Source organism: Eptesicus fuscus, chromosome 13 (genome assembly GCF_027574615.1).
Source record: "Eptesicus fuscus isolate TK198812 chromosome 13, DD_ASM_mEF_20220401, whole genome shotgun sequence".
Classification (NCBI taxonomy): Eukaryota; Metazoa; Chordata; class Mammalia; order Chiroptera; family Vespertilionidae; genus Eptesicus; species Eptesicus fuscus.
Window position 1 is genome coordinate 1310346 of NC_072485.1, and position 21380 is coordinate 1331725.

The 21380-nt window shown below is 47.9% G+C and overlaps 2 protein-coding genes across 4 annotated transcripts; one reads left to right on the forward strand and one right to left on the reverse strand.

Annotated features, from left to right (window-relative positions):
• Window positions 1–46: 46 nt before the first annotated feature.
• RPS25 (ribosomal protein S25) lies at window positions 47–1935 on the forward strand. Its single transcript, XM_054724614.1, has 5 exons — window positions 47–156; window positions 371–466; window positions 960–1143; window positions 1699–1800; window positions 1894–1935. Exons 1-4 carry the CDS (start codon window positions 154–156, stop codon window positions 1791–1793), a joined length of 378 nt encoding a protein of 125 aa, XP_054580589.1. The 5' UTR covers window positions 47–153; the 3' UTR covers window positions 1794–1800; window positions 1894–1935.
• On the reverse strand, window positions 1904–15139 carry CENATAC (centrosomal AT-AC splicing factor). 3 transcript variants are annotated; one of them, XM_008150203.3, is made up of 11 exons: window positions 15012–15139; window positions 14736–14899; window positions 14270–14368; window positions 5573–5639; window positions 5449–5511; window positions 5070–5134; window positions 4579–4684; window positions 3471–3501; window positions 2385–2474; window positions 2171–2303; window positions 1904–2080 (listed from the first exon to the last, which is right to left on the reverse strand). In XM_008150203.3, exons 1-11 carry the CDS (start codon window positions 15129–15131, stop codon window positions 2017–2019), a joined length of 1002 nt encoding a protein of 333 aa, XP_008148425.2. In that variant the 5' UTR covers window positions 15132–15139; the 3' UTR covers window positions 1904–2016. The 3 variants fall into 3 exon arrangements, with proteins under 3 accessions (XP_008148425.2, XP_054580587.1, XP_054580588.1); XM_054724612.1 differs by having other exon boundaries at window positions 14994–15139; XM_054724613.1 differs by lacking the exon at window positions 5449–5511 and having other exon boundaries at window positions 14994–15139.
• Between the last annotated feature and the right edge of the window lie 6241 nt (window positions 15140–21380).

Genomic DNA, 21380 nt, shown 5'->3' on the forward strand with positions numbered 1-21380 from the left:
GGCGGGGCCTCGGGCGCCCTCCGCGGGCCCCGCCCCTTGCCCCGGAAGCGCTTGCCGGCGGGGACGGCTTCTGCCTTTGGTGGGGAGCGGCGCTTCCTCTCGGGCCGACATCTTGGCGAGGCAGCAGCGCGTCCCTGCTCTCCGAGTCCCGCGATGGTGAGTGCGGCGCTGCGGCCCGGACGCCGGCGGCGCTGTGTCCACGCGGTGGAGGCTCCGCGGGCGGGACCCCTGGGACTGCGGGCTGCAGCCTGGGGCGGGTGGCCCCGCTCACCACGTGCTCCGCTGGGGGCCGGGCCGGGCCGGATCGGGCGCGGTAGGGGGGGTCTGGGCCGCGCTAGGAGTCGGCGGTATCCACATTTTTCTTCAACAGCCGCCCAAGGACGACAAGAAGAAGAAAGATGCTGGAAAGTCGGCCAAGAAAGACAAAGACCCCGTGAACAAGTCGGGGGGCAAGGCCAAAAAGAAGGTAGGAGTGAGCCCCTCTAAGAGGAAGGACAACTGGGCCGCCGTCCCAGATGGCCGTGGTAATAAGCGACGTGTAGCGGATGGCTTTTACCATGGTGGGGTACAGAGGCAGACTTGGAGCTCATGCGCCTATCGCCGTTCTCGCTTTTTCTCATTTCGAGAACGGTGTGGTGCCTGCTACTTGGAACTTCAAATGTGTTTGAAGACATTTGTTCTGGTGCCTCGCATGTAACATTATTCCAACCAGTCCGGCGGGACTCAACCCTTATCCCAAAGTCTCAGAGCCTAATTTATGTGACGCCATTAAAGGTTACCAGGGTCTCTTACTTTATATTCTAATTATTTGAATCTTAATTTGTAGTTTCAGGCCCAGGAACCTCTCGTGCTGTCACCCTCCCAGCCCTGCCAGTACAGGAGCTTCTGATAAGGTTGTCTGGGAGCGAGAGGGGATTCTGTCAGCAGCACTTACCCTTCCTTTTTGTTTTTGTGAGCAGAAGTGGTCCAAAGGCAAAGTTCGGGACAAGCTCAATAACCTGGTCTTGTTTGACAAAGCCACGTATGACAAGCTCTGTAAGGAAGTTCCCAACTACAAGCTGATCACCCCAGCTGTGGTCTCCGAGAGGCTGAAGATTCGCGGCTCCTTGGCCAGGGCAGCCCTTCAGGAGCTCCTTAGTAAAGGTGAGAGGGGGAATATTGCACTGGAGTGGTTTTGCACATTATTTTTAAAACTTATTTTTATTGATTTCAGAGAGGAAGGGAGAGGAGATAGAAACATCAATGATGAGAATTGTTGATGGGCTGCCTCCTGCACACCCCACACTGGGGATGGAGCCCACAACCCAGGCATGTGCCCTGACGGGGAATGGAACCATGACCTCCCCGTTTATAGGTCGATGCTCAACCATAGCCACGATGGCCGTGCTGCACATTAAATTGTCATGACCATTTTAGCCATCTTAAATGTTTTAACTGGAATTTGTAAAAAAGAAAAGGCTTGGGCTAACCAGTGGTGGTTAGTAATACGATTCTAACATGTCATTTTTGTGCTCTAAGTGCTGTGAGGGTGGCCATCTTGAGCAGGTGGTGGGTCCCTCATTTACAAAGGGTAAGTAAAATTAGGCTGTCACCCAGAATGTAGGCATGTCTGTTACTGACTTCATGCTCAAATTCAGAGTTTCTGTTTTGGAAGGAGGTGTAACAGCACTGTGTGAAAGCCTTGTTCTTCCTCCTTAGGCCTTATTAAACTCGTCTCAAAGCACCGAGCTCAAGTGATTTACACCAGAAACACCAAAGGTGGGGACGCCCCCGCTGCTGGAGAAGATGCATGAACAAGAGGTGAGCAAGGACCCAGGGGCGGGGTGCAGGAAGTACGCCTTCCCTTGATGAGGCCGTAGGCTGATGCTTTTTACTTTTTTTTTTTTTTTACAGATCTCAGCTGTACATTTTGAAAAATAAACCTTTATTAAATCAGTAAGTGGGTGTGTCTTTTTCCTAAGTGAGGCAGTCACAAAGGGTAGTGCAGGTGTGGGTTTGCTGGCGTGGCTTCTAGCCTCATGAAACCATTTTCTTTGACGGCTGTTTGTTCCTTGCTGCGGCTTCAGTTTTGAATTGATGCCTGAAAGGAAATGAAGGGTTAACAGGACAAAAGGATGACATCTCCACAGCGGGGAGGAGGGTGGGCGGGCTCCTGGCCCAGGACCCAAACCTGGATTGCCAGCGGCGCCCGTTGTTCCAGACCCGTCCGAAAGAGGGCAGCCAGCCTGCGCTGGTGCTGGAGCTGTGGTCAAAGTTGGCTCCAACTCTGTCTGGGGGGAGTTTCTTCAATTTCTGTTTTTCCTCTGTAACAATAAGTAAATGATTTTATGTGAGTAGGAAGATTTAAAGAGCCCCCACTGCCATTCTTGCTTTAGTTTACTCACTTTCTTTAAGAAATTCTTCATAGGAAGGGCCTATTGGTTGGTTCCCAGAGCTGTGTTCCTCATCTTGGGCCATCCAGGGCGGTGTGGCGCCTGGAAGAGACCTGTTAGTTACTGGGAGAGTTACCATGATGCATATGCCAACCGTTCCTTTTTGTTGTTGAGGCGGATTGTTTTCAGTTTGGGGCTACTATGACCATTTGTGTACAAGCCTTTCTTTACTCTTGGAATGGCTGGATCATAACGTATGTTTAAGGAATTGCTTGACTGTTTTCCAAAGTGGCTGTGCCGTTTTACATTGCACCAGCAATGAATAAGTTCTTTCAGTATGGGCCCAGTCTTTGACTTAGCCATTCTGAGGAACATCTTTTTATATGCCTTTATTGAGTTTTGAGTTCTTGATATATTCAGGATCCAAGCCCTTCATCAATTGGTTTTCTTTCTTTTTTTTCTTTTTTCTTTTCCATTCTCATCCTGACCCCCTACCCTTTGGAAATCATCAGCTTGTTCTCTATATGGGTCTGTTCCTGTCTTGGTTTTTTTAGATTTCACATATATGGTATTTGTCTTTTTCTGACTTACTTCATTCAGCATAATACTCTCTAGGTCCAAATGGCAAGCTTTCATTTTTTTTTTATTGCGGATACACACACACATCGCATCTTTCTCCATTTATCTGTTGGGCACCTAGATTGCAGTTAGTGCTTTATCTTAATCAACCTTATTTCTCCTGGGGCACCGTTCCTGGTGCAATACCAGGCCGATGCGTGGAGTGGATGGAGCAAGTTCCTATTCCATCTCCCTGCTCCAAGAGGCCATCTGATATATTGTCTTCAGTTAAAGGATGTATCTATATTAAACTGGTCGAGAATAGATACTATGCCCTGGCAGGGTAGCTCAGTTGATTCCCTCCTGGTTGGGGCACATACGAATCAACAAATGAATGCATAAATAAGTGGAACAACAAATCGATGTTTCTCAAGAAAAACCAAAACACAGTTACTACACTTGATCTTAGCCTGAAAGCCAAGAAGACATTCGACTTTGCTTTTTTAAAAAGGTACCTCTTAGAGTTGGAGAAACACTTACCTGAGTGGATGTTACCAACTCCTGGTGTGTCCTGCAGTTGGAAGTGGGGAAAAAAAACAACCTAGATATAGAAAGCCAAGAGTAATAGGGTACTCACAGCTAGAGAAAGGGCAAACTGTAGGAGGTGGTTGGAGCCAATGCCACAGCTAGTTCTGTACCCTGTTGGTGCTAAATCCTAAGAGCACGGGAAACCATTGAAAGTCCAGTCCTCAAGAGACTTGGTCTTCATAGAAAAGATGGGCCTGCTACATGCCAGGTAAAACCCTTTTCTCACAACATACATGTTGGGGAAGAGAACTAAGAAAGCACAAGTTCCATTCACAGGCTTGCACATGGTACTACATCAATTTATAAGAGAGAACTTCAGATAAGCCTTCCAGGAAATGCGACATTTGAGCTAAAACCTGAAGGGATGTTAGTAACTAGGTCATGAGGAAAAGAAAGCATAGGTAAGGCAATGCAACTGCATGCGCACAAAGTGAAGAGCGCAGTACAGCTGGAGTAAAGACTCAGGTTGAGCATTGACCTACGAACCAGGAGGTCACTGGTTTGATTCCCGCCCAGGGCACAAACCTGGGTTGTAGGCTCCATCCCCAGTATGGGGTGTACAGGAGGCAGCCAATCGATTCTCTCTCATCATTGATATTTCTATCTCTCTGTCCCTCTCCCTTCCTCTCTGAAATTAAAAAAAAAGACTAGAGACAGCAGGGGGGAGGGGTAGGAACTGTTTCAAGAGATCAATGTACTGAGGCACACGGACATACTTGATAAGATGTGGAAGATGGAGGGGAGAGGATCTGCATCTAAGCCTTTTGGAAATACAGGAGGGGGGTTAATTACAGATGCCGTGGGACACGTAGGGATGTAATCAACTGGACCAATGGCTTCTCCAGATGATACAGGTTGGGTGTTGGCACTCCTAAGTGGTAGTGGGGGCAACAGGTATGGAGGGGGGCAACAGGTGAGAAACACACCTGAAAACCCTATACTACAAAACTGGCAAAAAAAACCTGCAGCGAAGACAAGACTGGGTAGGAAACCTGGGAGAGATGGGTGTCTTGGGAGCGGAGGGGCATTTGTGCTTTCCTGGCTGGCTTGTCCATTGTACCTGATGACCAATGAATGTCAGAGGTTGTCCTGTCTCCATCCAGTCAAGCTCTGGGGCAGGTGGCAGGTCCAAGTATGGGGGCCACTGTGAGGTGGAGGCTACTTGACTGAAAAAGACAAACAGGAGCCAGGCTGGCAAACGAGGTCCTTGATCCATGAGGACGGCAAAGATGCGATTTGTTCCCACATCCCAGCCAAAAGTTACAGAATGCCGCCTAGCTGGTTTGGCTCAGTGGATAGAGCGTTGGCCTGCAGACTGAAGGGTCCCAGGTTCAATTCCAATCAAGGGCACATGCCCGGGTTGCGGGCTTGATCCCCAGAAGGGGGTGTGCAGGAGGCAGCCAATCACTGATTCTCTTTCATCATTGATGTTTCTACCTCTTTCTCCCTCTCCCTCTCCCTCTCGGAAATCAATAAAAATATATTAGAAAAAAAAAGTTACAGAATGCTCTAGCAGGTCAAACTCAACTCGCGATTCCCCTCCAATCTTACCTGGTTGTCCCTTTCCAGCTTCCAGGTGCCGAAGAGCCCTCTTCTGGGTCTGGCACTGCCTGAGACTGAGTTTGATTCAGGAAAAATAAATGTGTCTAGGATGCTTAAGAGTCTACCTAGGCCATGCTCCCACCCTCCAGAAGGAAACAAATTGGCATATGGAGGGTACTGCCCATCTTGCAGCACCCCCCCGCCTCCCAGCCCTGCCCACATCTCCACTGATAAGGCCTTCCCCTAGCGGACAGGTAAGGGAATTCAGGCAGAGCAGGTGAAGCCTGGAGTCCATGAGCTTTAGAGCTGATAGGTGAAATGCTGGACCTGGGAGAAGCAGGGGTCAGTGGATGTGGATACTGCTCTGGCTTCTCCGAGGGAAACCAACCTCTAAGATGGACCGAACCACCTCCTGCCGGCTGTGCTCCACCGCTCGGATGTGAGCTGCCATCTGTGGGAGAGAGGCTGCTTAGATGGGTACAAGAGCATGGGGCCGGGTCCCTGTGACTTACCTCTCTGATCACCTCGTCCTCCTTGTCCTCATAGGAATCCAAACCTTTCACCATGGATTTCTTGAATCTAAAAAGAAAAAGGGCAAGTCAGCCCAGAACCTCAGGCCCTGCCAATTGGGAAAAGATCTTCAGTAGATAATTTTTTCTTTAAGTTTTTAGTAATTTCAAACTCACAAAATAGTACAATGAACACCTATGTACTTCTCATCCAGACACACTAACATTTTTTCATACTGGCTCCACTTCTCTTTTATACACACATTTCCTTTTTGCCAAAGCAAAAATGGATTTTAGACATCACGAGACAACTTTAAATACTTCAGCATGCATCTCCTGAGAGCATCTATGGAACCATGAAACCATGACCACATTTATGAAAGTCAATTGCTCTTTGATATTCAAATTATCCCATACTAGAGGCCCGGTGCACGAAATTCGTGGTGGTGGTTGTGGGGGGTCTCCTCAGCCCAGGCTGCACCCTCTCCAATCTGGGACCCCTTGAGGGATGTCCGACTGCCTGTTTAGGCCCGATCCCAGGATGTCAGTCAGGACATCCCTCTCACAGGACATCTCTCTCTCAATCCAGAACTGCTGGCTCCCAACTGTTCACCTGCCTGCCTGATTGCCCCTAACCGCTTCTGCCTGCCAGCCTGATTGACACCTAACTGCTCCCCTGCTGGCCCAATTGCCCCTAACTGCCCTCCCCTGCAGGCCTGGTCACCCCTAACTGCTCTCCCCTGCTGGCCTGGTCACCCCTAACTGCTCTCCCCTGCTGGCCTGGTCCCCCCCAACCGCCCTCCCCTGCAGGCCTGGTTGCTCCCAACTGCCCTCCCCTGCAGGCCTGATTGCCCACAACTGCCCTCCCCTGCTGGCCTGATTGCCCACAACTGCCCTCCCCTGCTGGCCTGATTGCCCACAACTGCCCTCCCGTGCTGGCCATCTTGTGTCCACATGGGGCGGCCATCTTGTGTGTTGGAGTGATGGTCAATTTGCATATTTTATTAGATAGGATGTGGCTATTGAGACCCTCTTCAAACCAGCTCTTGTCCTCTGCACCACTCCATGGGCTCACCGTGTACTTTCCCTGCTGTAGCCTGAAATCAACTGTTCTCCAATGAGATCTGCTTTCTTGCAGTAGAAAGTCACATTTAGAAACAGAGCTGAGTGTTAGTAAAGTTATTGCTCCACAGGTGCACGTATAGCTCTTTCAGAGGACAGAACTTTCATTTCCTTAAATAAAAATTCATACTGATACCTCCCAACCAAATCCCTCCATTCCTACTGGTCTCTTCCTTCTGCCATACTGAAATCTCTGGTTCCTCACAACATCAATAGACAGTTTACTGTTGAACAACGTGGGGGGTTAGGGCACCAACTCCTGCACAGCTGAAATCCCTCAGCATACACACTCGCAACTGGGGAGTTGGCTCTTGAACAACATGGGTTTGATCTGCGCTGGCCCACTGAAAAACGTGTGTAAGTGGACCCACGCAGTCCAAACCCATGTTGTTCAAGGGTAAACTATCCTACAACACACACAAAAGTATCAGAACACCAATATCACTATTAACAGTGAAACTACTAAGCACAGCTCAAGATTTCTTTTCAATTCTTTAGTCCTTACAAAATACCCCTTTAAGATGTACAGTCAGAATGTTGTGTACAAAAATTACTTCAGCCCTAGCTGGTTTGGCTCAGTGGATAGAGCTCTGGCTTGTGGACTGAAGGGTCCCAGGTTCAATTCCACGCAAGGGCACATTGTGGGCTCAATCAGTAGGGGGTGTGCGGGAGGCGGCCAATCAATGATTCTCTCTCATCATTGATGTTTCTATCTCTCTCTCCCTCTCCCTTTCTCTCTGAAATCAATAAAAATATATTTAAAAAGAAGTTACTTGAATTCTTATTCTTTTGTGATTGTTATCAACTTGACTTATAATTAGGGAAAATTGTCTTTGCAATCAATTTTAGGATCTGTTTTCTAACAACAACAAAAATGTTTTTAAATCCTCACCCAAAGATATTTTTTCCATTGATTTCTAGAGTGGAAGGGAGGGAGGAGGGAGAGAAAAACATCAATGTGAGAGACACATCAACTGACTTCCCCCCAACATACCCCAACTGGGGCTCGAGAACATGCAACCAAGGTACATGCCCTTGGCCAAAAATCAAACCCGTGACTCTGGTGTGCGGGCCAACGCTCTAACCACTGGGCAAACAGGTCAGGGCTCTAACTGAAATGTTAATTGGTGGGGGAACAGCTCTCCCAGTGCCCTGGCAGCCCTGCACGTAGCTGCACAGGCAAAGCCTTGAACCGCAGTTTGTCGGTCTTGGCTGAATGCCTGTGTGATCCCAGAACACAAGAGGACAGGAGGCCTGGACGGCACTGAGGCCATCTCCTACCCTCTCTTCCCTGGGAGGCTGCCATGAGACAGTTTCTCATCAACCCCCAGGTTCTGATGAGGTCGGGCTTTCTGTCCCGTCCGCGCAGAGCAGAGCTGCGACCTGAGAACCATGCAGCTGCAGCTTCAGCCGACTCCTGGCTCCCAGCCACTCCCCCCATTCATGCTGAGGTCCCCCGGCCCTTTCTGTTTCAGTACAGTCCTTTCTGGCACGCTGGACAAGGACCTGGGAGGCTGGCACTTTGGGCTTACTCTCTTTGCTGTCTAGGTAAGGAATAAACTGTCTAAACCTAAAAGTGGCTCATTTTATCATTACTGGTCAGTCAGGCTCGGCCTTGTCTGGTCTTATGTGTGGTCTTAAAATTCGCCCTAGCTGGTTTGGCTCAGTGGATAGAGCGTCGGCCTGCAGACTGAAGGGTCCCAGGTTCGATTCCGGTTAAAGGCACGTACTGGGTTGCCGGCTCGATCCCCAGTAGGGGGCGTGCAGGAGGCAGCCTGCCGGAAACAAATCAGTTTCACTAAAAGAGAGATGTTGACAGGAAGCCAGGAAGGCTAGTCAACAACCTTAATTCTCTAACCACTCACCCTTTAGTTGAGACATTGTTAGGTGAAGCAGCCTCCACCTCTGTTTATCTTGTGTGTATTTCTGTTATTTCCTGCCTAAGGTGTTTTCCCCATAGCCTCAATAAAAGGGATGGCAGGATCAGAGCAGAGGGTAGTTCTCCCACTAGAGTTGGACTACCGCCTGGCCCCCCATTTCGCCAAATTGAATTTCTTCAAGTCTCCTTTCATTTGTGTGCGGCCATTCTCCAGAACTCGAACCCTGAACCGGAACCCTGAACCACGCGGGACGTGGAAAGGGATTTCTACATTCTGGTGCCTACCGAGGGACTTCTGGAGGAGGAGGTATTTTTCGACTAAGAGCGAAGGAAGGAAAAAAATTACACCGAGAAAAGGTGTGGAAAATTCACCGGAAAAAGGTGAGGGAAGTTCACCGCACACAAAAGCCCACGGCCAGCGGCAGAGTCGCGAACTGTAAGTAGGGTGGGAACGTATTTTTCAGCCAGGCTAATGGGGAAGAATTAGGTTATAAATATAAAGTAAACTTTATTATAGACTTTTGGTTTGCATGCTTAAAGAATGTGGTTTCTTGTTCAAATTGGAATCTTGATTGATATTTGGAGTCTGAAGTCTATAATGGGAAGTGGGACTCCACTGCTGAAGCCGCCTCTGGTGCGGAGAAATTCAAAGGTGGCAGGAGAGGACAAGGCTATCTGCTTTCCTGCAATGAGATTACTTAAGGCTTTGTTTAAAAATTATAAAAGAACTCGCAGAGAAATTCAAATCTTGGCCAAATTGGGTGTTAGTTATTACTTTGGAAAGCAAAAAAGAAAGAAAAAAATTGAGATCTGTCTTTATCTTTTAAGCATGAAAAGAAATTCAGCCAGATCTGTTGCTGAAACTTCCCCCGAAGTAAGCAGAATGTGGGGGGAGGGAAGACAAGTGGAGATCCTATATGGAAGCCCACTCTCCCAGTATGCTAAGAAATGTGGTAATTTACATTCGAATAAACCAAACCTGGTTTTCCAGAGCCACTGGCAAATGAAAAGTAAAGTTTAAATTTGCCTCATAAAAAACCTAGAGGACAGAATTGAAGCTCTTAATTGATTATTTCTTGTATTTATTCTTAGAAATATAGTGTTATTGTGTTATTAATCTAGGACATGCTAAAAATATTTGACTTGCCAGCTTTAAAAGTTCAAAGTGCAAATTAAATTGGGAGAAAATGTGGTTGTGGTAACCATATGCCTAAAGTATAAGAACTTATTTTTGAGAAAATAAAATGTTGTGTTTTCTCTAATAATTAGAAATTCAAAATAAGTTGCTTATTATTGGTCTAATTTAAAAAAAAGGATTAATTCTGTGATCTCAACCAAAATTTTTCTATGCAAAAACTAGTTTAAAATCTAATTGATATCTTAAGATAATTATAAAAAAATATTATAATCTTTAAATCATATATGGATATATATATATTTGATGGTTTTTTTACCATGTTAAAATTTCAAGGTCTTAACAGAGATGATTCTTGGAAAGCTCCAAGGGCCCGGAGTAATACAAGAAATTTATTCTTTCTTCTTAAAGGAAATCTTTTAAAAACAGATCTAATATACTTGAAATTGCATGGAAAGCCTTATCAAATAAAAATTAATAAATATACTTTAAATGTTATGAAGGTTTTTGGCCCCAAAAAGGGCAAAACGGAGTAACTAAATAATTGACAGCCAGTTTAAAATGGAATTGCCATGGCCTAGAGCAAAGAAAATCCTTACATGATATTATTCTACAACGTCATTATAATTTTTGATATTTTACAACAGCATATACCAAACAAACTTACAAACTAATTCTTTGAATGTTTGGCAGCAATTTAAAAGCACATGAAAGGCCCTGACTGGTTTGGCTCAGTGGATAGAGTGTCAGCCTGCAGACTCAAGGGTCCCAGGTTCGATTCCGGTCAAGGGCATGTACCTTGGTTGCAGGCACATACCCAGTGGGAGTTGTGCAGGAGGCAGCTGATCGATGTTTCTCTCTCATCGATGTTTCTGACTCTCTATCCCTCTCCCTTCCTCTCTGTAAAAAATCAATAAAATAAAGTTAAAAAAAAAAAAAAAAAGCACATGAAAGGATTTAATCCCTTCCATGGTGTGGAAGGCCCCCTGGGAAGGCACTTGAGCATTCTATATTGGCCTCTCTTGCCCTTTTTGCCAAGAGGGATCCTCCCACAGCTGTTGCCTGAGCTTTCTGTTCATGCTGAGGTAGAAGCCTCGTGGTGGCTGGTACCGTGGATCTGTCTCTTGCACAATGGCGTGAGCTGGGCCCTCCCTGGAGAAGAAACCTGGGTTCCCCAAGATATGTGATCAATGCCAGGGCCCCGCCAGCAGGCGAGGGGATCCCAAGGGAGGTGCTGGGCATGGAGGCCACGGGGGCATAAGCTACCAAGGAGACAAAACAACTTCACATCACCCTGCTTGGCCCCGGAGGATGGCTGGTTAGTCAAAGACGGGTAAGATTCCTCAGCGGAGGAACAACCTAAGACAGGCACAGTCGCAGAGAGACCATTAGGAGAGAACTTGGGGGTCAACAGAGGTGGGGCACAGATCCTCACCCCCCCCCCCACAACATTGCAGGGGCTTGAACACTCGCCCCTTCTGAGGGAGGTGTCTCCTGCCCCATGGCTGCTTCGCGCTTCCCATATCCAGCTCAGATCGGGACTCAGGTGGCTGACAGAGACTTATCCAGCTCAGATCGGGACCCAGGCAACAGAGACTTGGCTGACAGCAGCAGCCCTATATCTAAATCCAGTCTAATACCAGGAATGCTTAGAGCCTTCAAGGATGCAAATAATCCTTTGCATTAATATTTACAGGGTAAATGAAGATTGTTGTTAGAGTATTAAATTTGACAGTAAAATAGTAGTCAAGTTTTCAGATTAATCTAAATTGGCTAATTGAAATAAGTGAATATTCAAGAAAATTTAATTGTATTGGACAAAAAGCTGTTTCTAAAGTATTAACTAAAATTTCTATTGGAAGTTCATTCCATGGTAAAATTGCTTAACATGCAACGAACCTAAAACAGTCATATTTTTGTACAAAAAATTAAAATTTAAAGTCATCAAGAATGCATTATAAAGAGTTTCCAAAAGCCTCCTAATAATTAAATCAAAAAAAGAGGGGATAGTGGAAAAATATTATGTAAGGAAAAATATACAGAAAATTTTTTTTCTTTGAAAACTAATTTTCATTTGTAATACCTATGAAAAAACACACATGGTGTCAGAATAAGCCAAGGGAAAATAGTTTGGGCTCAAATAAAAAGGATCCCAAGTAAAATTTATAGAAAAGATTCCTTTATTAACTTTTGGTCGAGAATATGTTTGTATATTTTCAGAAAACAACTCCAAGACCATGTGGATTCCTGCAACAGAGAGGAATTGACAGGACTGCTCCAGCCATGAAGACAGAAGAGAAGCAGTCCAGAGATGGAAGACGCTGATGACACCTTGCCATGCTAGCAGTCAGCAGCTGTGCGTCACTGCAGGTTGCCCAGGACCAAACCAGAGAAGGTCGGACCTGCACTGCCACTATTTGTCCACCATCCAGATACCATTGCTGACATGTACTCCAAAAACTGTTGGACAGTGAAACTGGGACTCAAAAACTGTTGGCCCAGAAAGAAACTTAGTGCAGACTGATTTCATTTGAACTCTCAGCATAACCATTGTTGCTTGTCTCATTTTTTGTTCTTATATGTTTATTTCTAGTCTGCATATGCAAGATTTTTAAAGAAAAGAAAACGGGGGAGATGCCAGAAACAAATCAGTTTCACTAAAAGAGAGATGTTGACAGGAAGCCAGGAAGGCTGGTCAACAACCTTAATTGCTCTAACCACTCACCCTTTAGTTGAGACATTGTTAGGTGAAGCAGCCTCCACCTTTGTTTTTCCCATGTAAATTTCTGTTTATCCTGGCTAAGATGTTTTTCCCCACAGCCTCAATAAAAGGGATGGCAGGGCCAGAGCAGGGGGTAGTTCTCCCACTAGAGTTGGACTACCGCCTGGCCCCCCATTTCGCCAAATTGAATTTCTTCAAGTCTCCTTTCATTTGTGTGCGGCCATTCTCCAGAACTCGAACCCTGAACCGGAACCCTGAACCACGCGGGACGTGGAAAGGGATTCCTACAGCATCCGATCAATGATTCTCTTTCATCACTGATGTTTCTATCTCTCTCTCCCTCTACCTTCCTCTCTGAAATCAATAAAAATATTTTTTTAAAAAAATGTGTAAAATTAGCCCTGGCTGGTGTGGTACGGTGATTGGAGCATCAGCCCATGCACTGGAGTTGCAGGTTGGATTCCCAGTCAAGGGCGTGTGCCTGGGTTGGGGGTTCACTCCCTGCCCTCTGGTGGAGCGCGTGCGGGAGGCAACAGTTGATGTGCCATCCATGTTTCTCTCTCCCTTCCTCCCCCTCTCTTTGAAAAGCAATGCAAAAAATATCCTCAAGTAAGGATTAACAACAACAAAATTTATACAGCTAAAAGTCAAAACTATCCTCCTATATAATAAAAGCCCAGCAGCTGAATGGCAGAATGACCAGAACGATCAGTTGCTATGACATACACTGACCACCAGGAGGCAGAGGCTTAACGCAAGAGTTGCCCCCTGGTGGTCAGTGTGCTCCCATAGCTGGTCGATCCCCACAGGCCATGCCCCCCACCAGTGCATGAATCCCATGCACCAGGCCTCTAGTATTTTCATAAATTCCAAGAGTCTGTCCTCATAATTCTCAATCATAAACTTTACTGATTAACGATCCTTTAGTCACCCACCCAAACCCTTTGTGGCTGGGTCAGGTAATGAGACGTGAGTGCTTTTTGGCCTCAGATTCCCATCTCCTAATCGGAGACACAGGTGTGAAGGCAGGTAGTGGGATTTAAGCATTTCTTTTTCCTTTTTTTAAAGTGTTGGGTCTTTATTTATTTATTTATTTATTTCAGAGAGGAAGGGAGAGGGAGAGAGATAGATAGAAACATCAATGATGAGAGAGAATCATTGATTGGCTGCCTCCTGCACATCCCCTACTGGGGATCGAGCTGGAAACCTGGGCATGTGCTCTTGACTGGAATTGAACCCGGGACCCTTCAGGCCGACACTCTATCCACTGAGCCAAACCAGCTAGGGCGGATTGAAGCATTTCTTATCATTCCCTCATTACTCTCCACACCGAGAAGAACGGAATAATAGACACTAGACCCCATGAGCTTCTCTGTAACGGCTCCACATCCACAATCTGAATATGGTCCCGATACGAGTGGTGTCCTGGGGCTGCCTGTGTCCCTCCCTGGAGGCAGCCAGGCTCACACGCCCTCTGGGCTGGCCAGCTTCCTGCACTTCGTTTCTAAGGGCCCTCCAGAGGCCAGAGAGTCTAAAACTATTGCAAGTGGGTGCTGGGTGGGCACTGTGCATTCACTGTGCCACACTTCATTGATTAGTCAACCTTTACTGCCTATTGCTCTCTATTTGCTAAATCCCGTTTGTCAATCCCATCCCCAACTACATTATAAACCTCTCAAAGGCTCTTGTCCAATACAGTACCTAGAGTAATGAGTCCTATGAAGACAACAGACACTTATAAATTCTTTACCAAACTTTCCACCTAAGAGGAAGCTCTAGTACTTGACACAGACCCAGAGAATTCACATTCTGCCACTTCGTCCTTCATAAGCAGCGACTTACTGTGCATAATCCTGAGGGGAGATGAGAAACTTCTCTTTCAGCTGAAACTCAGCCTTGTTCTCCCACCAGAATCGGTTCGTTGCTTTCTTATGCTCTGGGCTGAGAATAGAGAATATGGATGATCCCAGTGATAGATTATAGACTATCGATCTGGTATTAGCCAGGTACTGGATAAGTAATGCCAGCTGACATCTCGGTTTCTGCCTCTGGGCAAGGCCGGCAGAGAAACAGTCACCAGTCTCTTCCAGATGTCCAGTCTCCATCCTCAACTACAATGCGAGAACCTGAGGAGGTGACCTCGAGCTGGCTGCCCTGCTGGCTTTCCCAGTGAGCCCACCCACACCGCTGGGACCGTGGCAGTCCAAGCCCTCTTATCCCTTAGGGCAGGCAACCTCTACAGGGTGGCCATCCATCCCCCCGGCCAGACCCTCCCTCCCACGCGTGCAGGCTCCCGGCCGGCCCTCACCTGGCCAGGTGCTCCAGCAGCCCCCCGTGCAGCACCGTCAGGGTCCCGTGGCTGAGGTGTGTGCGCACCTCGCAGCCGCAGCACAGGCACCAGCAGCGCCGCTCGTGCTCCGGGACGTACCGCTCCACCTGCGCCGAGCGGACGGCCTTGCGGGCGGCCTCCACCTGCGGGAGAGGCGGGATGACCGGAGGAGGCCAAGTGGGAGCCAGAGTGGGCACCCGAGCGAGCCCCGCGCCCCCAATCCCATCGGGTCCTCACTGGTCTGCCCGCCCGCACCTGGGGCAGGAGCCGGTCCAGAGCCGCCTGCAGCTGCCGCCGGTGCTTGCGGCTGTAGACGTGCCCGCGGCCGCAGAAGAAGGTCTGGCGGCACAGAGAGCAGCGCTGCGCCGGAGCCATCGCCGGGCGGGGGGGGGGGGAGCGCTGCGCCGCGGGTCCTACGCAACCCGTGACCCCTCACCCCTGGGGGCGGGGCTGGCCCGTCTGCGGCTGCGCGGACCCTCCCCCCGGCTCCCTCTGCTCATGCGCTGTGGGCGTCAATAGCCGTGGTGCTGCCCCGCCGGAAAGGGGCCGCAGAGGAGCCACAAGGGGCGGGAAAAGGGGTGGGCCCGACGGGTGCGCGGGAAGGAGCGCCCGCCAGCAGGTGGCACTGCGGGACCGAAAACCACACACACGTCGGGGACCCTATTGGACCTTAGCTAGTAATGCGTAGGGGGCTCACTGGGGGCCCAGAGCTTTACATGACTTCCTCAGGAACCCTCACAATAACCCTATATGGCGTGCTATTGGTTTTTAGAATGCTTTATTTATTTACTAGAGGCCCGGTGCACGAAATTCATGCACAGGGGTGTGTGTGTGTGTGTGTGCGCGCTCCTCAGCTCAGCCTGCGTCCTCTCGCAATCCAGGACCCCTTGGGGATGTTGGGCCTAAACCGGCAGTCGGGCATCCCTCTCGCAAGCTGGGACGCTGCATGCACCAGTGACCGTACTTTTCATACAGGTGAAAGGCATGTTGCTGTTGTGTGGGCAGCTACACTTTTTTGCCCTGATTATAAAAAGTAGAACATAACATGACCCTTCTGAGGCAGTAGTACCATCTTCCCCATCTTATGGGTGGAAACACTGAAGCAGAGAGAAGTTATGTAACTGGCTTTGTCACACAGTTATAAGTGTCAGAATCAGGGCTGACACAAAATGTGCAAGCCAGAGTCCATGCATGTCATCGCTGCATCATCCTCTTTTTTCAATGTTAGAGTAGCCTTGCCAGGTTTTAATTTTTAAATCTAAGACTGTTCCCAATGTATAGGGAAGGGTCCCTAGGCCTGGCAGGTGAGCAGGGCCATCTGTGGGGCAACCGGTGGCAGGGTGATCGGGAGGGGAAAGGGGGGGTGTCCCGCTGGCACCCGCCTTGGCTGGTGGCCTGGCGCTGCCCACTGGCTGGCCCTGCCTCCCCACCATAGCTGCCGGTCACCTCCCTCTGGGTGTTGGGGGACAGACACTCAAGCAGGGGCAGCTCCTGCATTGAGCATCTGCCTCCTGTGGTCAGTGCATGTCATAGCGACCGGTCGGTCTGCTGGTCATTCTGCCGTTCAGTCCATTTGCATATTAGGGTTTTGTTATATAGGATTTGAGAGAGAGAAAGAGAGAGAGAGGGAGAGACAAATTGGTTGATTCTTGAGTGTACCCTGACTGGAGATCAACACTCGACCAACTGAGCTACCGGTCAGGGCTGCGTATACTATTGTTATGGGCATTCTGCAGGCAGGAACACTGAGGCCGGGGGAGGAAGGACTGTGTAAGGTTGCAGAGGTGCTAAGCAGGGGAGGCAGCACCTTGGGCCCGTGCTCTTGAGCACCGCAGACTATGAGGAGCACAAGCTAAGGGCGGCCATCACCTAAGACCTGATCACAGCCATGCCCAGAGGGTGTGTGAGCATCGCTCCTGTGAAGCAGAAAAGGGGAAACTGTAAAGGGTACAAAATCATTCCTGAGGGTGAGCAGAATTTTCAACCTGTACCAGTGTCAGTCTAGTGGAATTTTTATTCATTCTTTGCAAACCCTTCACTGAGCATCAGCGGCCATCCTGCCTGTCCTGCTCCTAAGCCCTAGGCTGGGCCGAAGGTGAGCTGCTTCTTCATAAGGCTGAAGTCCTCAGGTCCTGACCTCCACCCAGAGTTCCGCCACAGAAGCCTGGGGGCTAGTGCAGACCTTACCTAAAGGATGAGCAGACAGACGCGGCCCAGAGTCTCAGATCCCTCAGATTTGTTAGGAGTACGGAGCATTCACCTGGTGGCTACAATGTCTGTAGGTATACACAGTCAACTTTACATAACTCAGGCCCAGAAAGTACCAGCCTCCTCTTCAGATTTTGAATTCTGTTGAAGCTTCCCTTTAGCCTCTGCCAGATTCGATCCATTTTGATGACCCTTGCAACACTCAATTCCTTGACCTCCCGTCATTCCCCTGACAGGCTCAATCCAGGGCCTTGTTCACCCAAAATTGTTCCTTCTTCCAAAAAAGAAAACAAACAAACAAAATTGTTCCTTCTCTGAATCCAAACTCGGAAGTTCTACTTTGACCGCCATCTTCCATCTTCCCATATAACCTTACCTTCTAGCTGGTCTTTTACCTCCAGGAAACTTCCCTTTCTAGAAGTGACTCACCCATCCACTCAGAGAATTAATTGTTCAGCATCTACCAGCTGCCAGATGCTTTGCTCTAGGCCAGTGGTTTTCAAAGTGTGACCAGCCAGATCAGCATCTGAGAGCATTGTTAGAAATGCAAATTTTTGCCCAGCCAGCGTGGCTCAAGAGGTCACGGTTCCATTCCCCATCAAGACACATACCTGGGTTGCAGGCTTGATCCCCAGTGTGGGGCATGCAGAAGGCAGCCAATCAGAGAGAGAGAAACATCAATGTGAGAGAGACACATCAATCGGTTGCCTTCTGCACGTGCCTCGACCGGGGGCCGGAATGGAGCCTGTAACCATGGTACATGCCCTTGACCAGAATCGAACCTGGGACCCTTCAGTCCATAGGCCAACGCTCTAACCATTGAGCAAAACAGGCTAGGGCAATCCTTGTGTTCTTGCATTAGGTAAAGATTTCTTAGCTACTACTCCAAAAGAATGAACCATAAAAGAAAAATAACGGGTAAATTGGGACTTTATCAAAACTAAAAAAAAACAACACACAAACTTTTCTTAGACACTGTTAAAAGGTAAAAACCAAGTCACAGACTGGGAGAAACTATTTTGCAAATTATATATCTGATAAATAGGCTTGTGTCCAGAATTTATAAAGAACTTTCAAAACTCAATTATAAAAAATAAACCCAATACCAAAAAAAAAGGCAGCCGCCCTGGCCGGTTTGGCTCAGTGGATAGAGAGTTGGCCTGCGGACTGAAGGGTCCCAGGTTCGATTCCGGTCAAGGGCATGTACCTTGGTTGCGGGCACATCCCCAGTAGAGGGTGTACAGGAGGCAGCTGATCAATGTTTCTCTCTCATCGATGTTTCTAACTCTCTATCCCTCTCCCTTCCTCTCTGTAAAAAATCAATAAAATATATTTTTTTAAAAAAGGCAGCCAACCAATGATTCTCTCTCATCATTGATATTTCTATTGCTTTCTCCCTCTCCCTTCCTCTCTGAAATCAATAAAAACATATTTTTTTTAAAAAGAGAGAGAAATGCAAATTCTTGGGCCCCGCCCCAGATCTGAATCAGAAGTCCGGTGTGGGCCCGCCGTCTTTGGCGTAATGAGCCCTTCGTGGGATCCTGGCGCTCAGTCGCGTTTAAGGCAGTGGGGTAGGTCTTAGGTCCTCTTGACTTTGCTTTCCACACTGAATGTTAGAAATCTTTCCGCCACACTTTGGCAAACTGCCACGCACTGGACTTTCCAAGACTCTCATTCTGTCAAACCACAGCTGTGGATAAACGGAGAGTGGAAAGGGCACAGGCGAGCACAGAGCCACTGCCATCTAGTAATTACTCACCTACCAACCATCCATGAGAGGTTTTCTTACAGACCCTGGGAACTGGAGGAGGAAGCAAGGCTGTAGAAAGATAAGATGACTCTGTGGGTTCATTACTCAGAAAAGAAATACATTTTGTGAATAGATCAAGGACGGGACACGCTTATTTAAAAACAAAACAAAACAAAAAAAGTCTGTTTTTCAGCCCGGCTGGCGTGGCTCAGTGGTTGAGCATCGACCTATGAACCAGGAGGTCATGGTTCGATTCCCAGTCAGGGCACATGCCCGTGTTGTGAGCTCAATCCCTTTTGGTCCGGAGGTCCATGCTCTGTCCACTGAGCCAAACTGGCCAAGGCAATAAAAATTCTTTAAAACAAAGAGAAAAGCTTTTCAAGTGCGGAAACCTGCCTTGTGATGTCTGACTCCCTAGAATCTTCTATACATGTTTGTCGAATTAAGTTAAAACCATCAAAACTTGAGGCACCTGGGGTTACGATGGCTCTGAGGTGGGAATCTGAGCAAGGAAAGAGCCTACGAAGCATGCAGCTAACAGCCTAGTAATTAATAGTATCAAACAACAAAATGGGCTAATGGGTAGTTTTATTTATTTAAAAACTGTAAAAAGTAATTTCTGGTAAAAAAAAAAAAAAAGAAACCTGTATAGAGGCTATAAATAAAAAGTGATTGCTCCCCCCACTCCTCAAACATGACTAGTGCTATTTGATACCTATATTCTTCAAGACGTTTTCTATGTAAACATATTTTTATTTTTTTTTAATGTTTTTATTGATTTCAGAGAGAGAGGAGGGAGAGATAGAAGCATCAATGATGAGAGAGAATCATTGATTGGCTGCCTCCTGCACATCCCCGACTGGGGATCAAGCCCACTACTTGGGCATGTGCCCTGATGGGGGTGGGATGGGGGGAGTCAAACGGTGACTGGTTCATAGGTTGATGCTCAACCAATGAGCCACACCAGCTGGGCTAAACATATTTTTATATATGAACAATAATTTTTGTCACATTTAAAATCATATCAAGCATACTGTTTACTGTTTGTTTTTTTACTCCAAAAATGTATTGTGGATATCTTTCTATAAATACTATCTATATCCTGATGACTCTCAAATGTATTTATACCTTCAGCTGAGATATATCATCTCAACTCTGACTTATAACAATTATCTACTTCACATAAGCACTCTGATTTCTCTGATTCTAAACAAAACTGCTTAAACCTGCTGCTCTTACAGGCTTTCTCTCATCATTCACCCAATTACTCAAACCAAAAATCTGAGTCTTGCCTGGCCAGTGTCGTTCAGTGTTTGATCGTTGACCCACGCACCAGGAGGCCACTGGTTTGATTCCCCGTCAGGGCACACGATTGGGTTACGGGCTTGATTCCCCCTGTGGGTGGGCAGGGGGCCCTCCATGCTGTTTCCATCGCTCTCTCCCTCTCCCTTCCTTTCTCTCTATAATCAATAAAAACAAATTAAAAAACAAAACAAAACAAAGAAACCTGAGTCATTCTTTTCTCTTCCAGCATCCAGTCAATACTGTTCACTCCAAGATTCATCATCAAATCAGCCTGCTTCTCTTCATTTCTACTGCCACTGTCCCGGGACCCCTGGACTACTGCAAGCAACTCTCCACAGGTCTTCCTGCGTCTGTGTTTGCACCCTACAAGCCACCTCCAGTGAGTGGCCAGATAGGATCTTACTTTTAAAATCGATCAGTTGCCTCCCGTATGTGTCCTGACCAGGATCAAACCTACTTACATATGTGCACTGACTGGCACTCGAACCCAAACCTCTTGGTGCACGGGACAACACTCCAACCAGCTGGATGAGTGGCTAAGCATGATTTTTAAAATAAAATCAGAGCCCTGACCAGTGTGGCTCAGTGGATAGAGTGTCGGCCTGCGGACGGAAGGGTCCCGGGTTCGATTCCGGTCAAGGGCATGTACCTTGGTCGCGGGCACATCCCCAGGTGGGGGCGTGCAGGAGGCAGCTGATCGATGTTTCTCTCTCATCGATGTTTCTATCTCTCTATCCCTCTCCCTTCCTCTCTGTAAAAAAATATAAATAAATAAATAAATAAATAAATAAATAAATAAAATAAAATCAGGTTGTGTCAGTTACTTCGATTACTTTCCACTGTCCTTGCAAGGGCGACGTGGTTTAGTCCCTGCCTCCCCCGCAGCCTCACCCCATCTCTGTCCCCCGCTACTGGCCATGGCCTTACCGCCTTTCTCTCAATAGACCACAGGGAGGCGGCCCTGCCTCCAGGCTCTGGCCGTTCTGTCCCTCCCCTAGAAGGCTTCTCCTCCCATCTTCAGCCCGGTGCGCACTGCATTGGTCTCAGCTACAATGTCTTTCTCAGGAAGGCCGGCTCTGGCCTCCCCAATCTCATCTGAGTGCCACAAAAACCTGCACTGCCGTGTGCATGCCATCACACGCACACGGTTAGCGTCTGTTTACTATGTCCTGACATCCAGGCCGAAAACTGAGGGAGGACCCCTTCTGGGTTTCACCTTCAGCACGAAGCTCTGCTCCCTCCCCTGGTTTTCCACTCGGGCACGGAGAAAGGCATTGAGCTCATCTTCCTGACCGGACGCTCCAGCTCAGAGAGGTGCCTGCCTGAGGTGGGTGCTTCCGGACAGAGGCCGCACCAGCCCT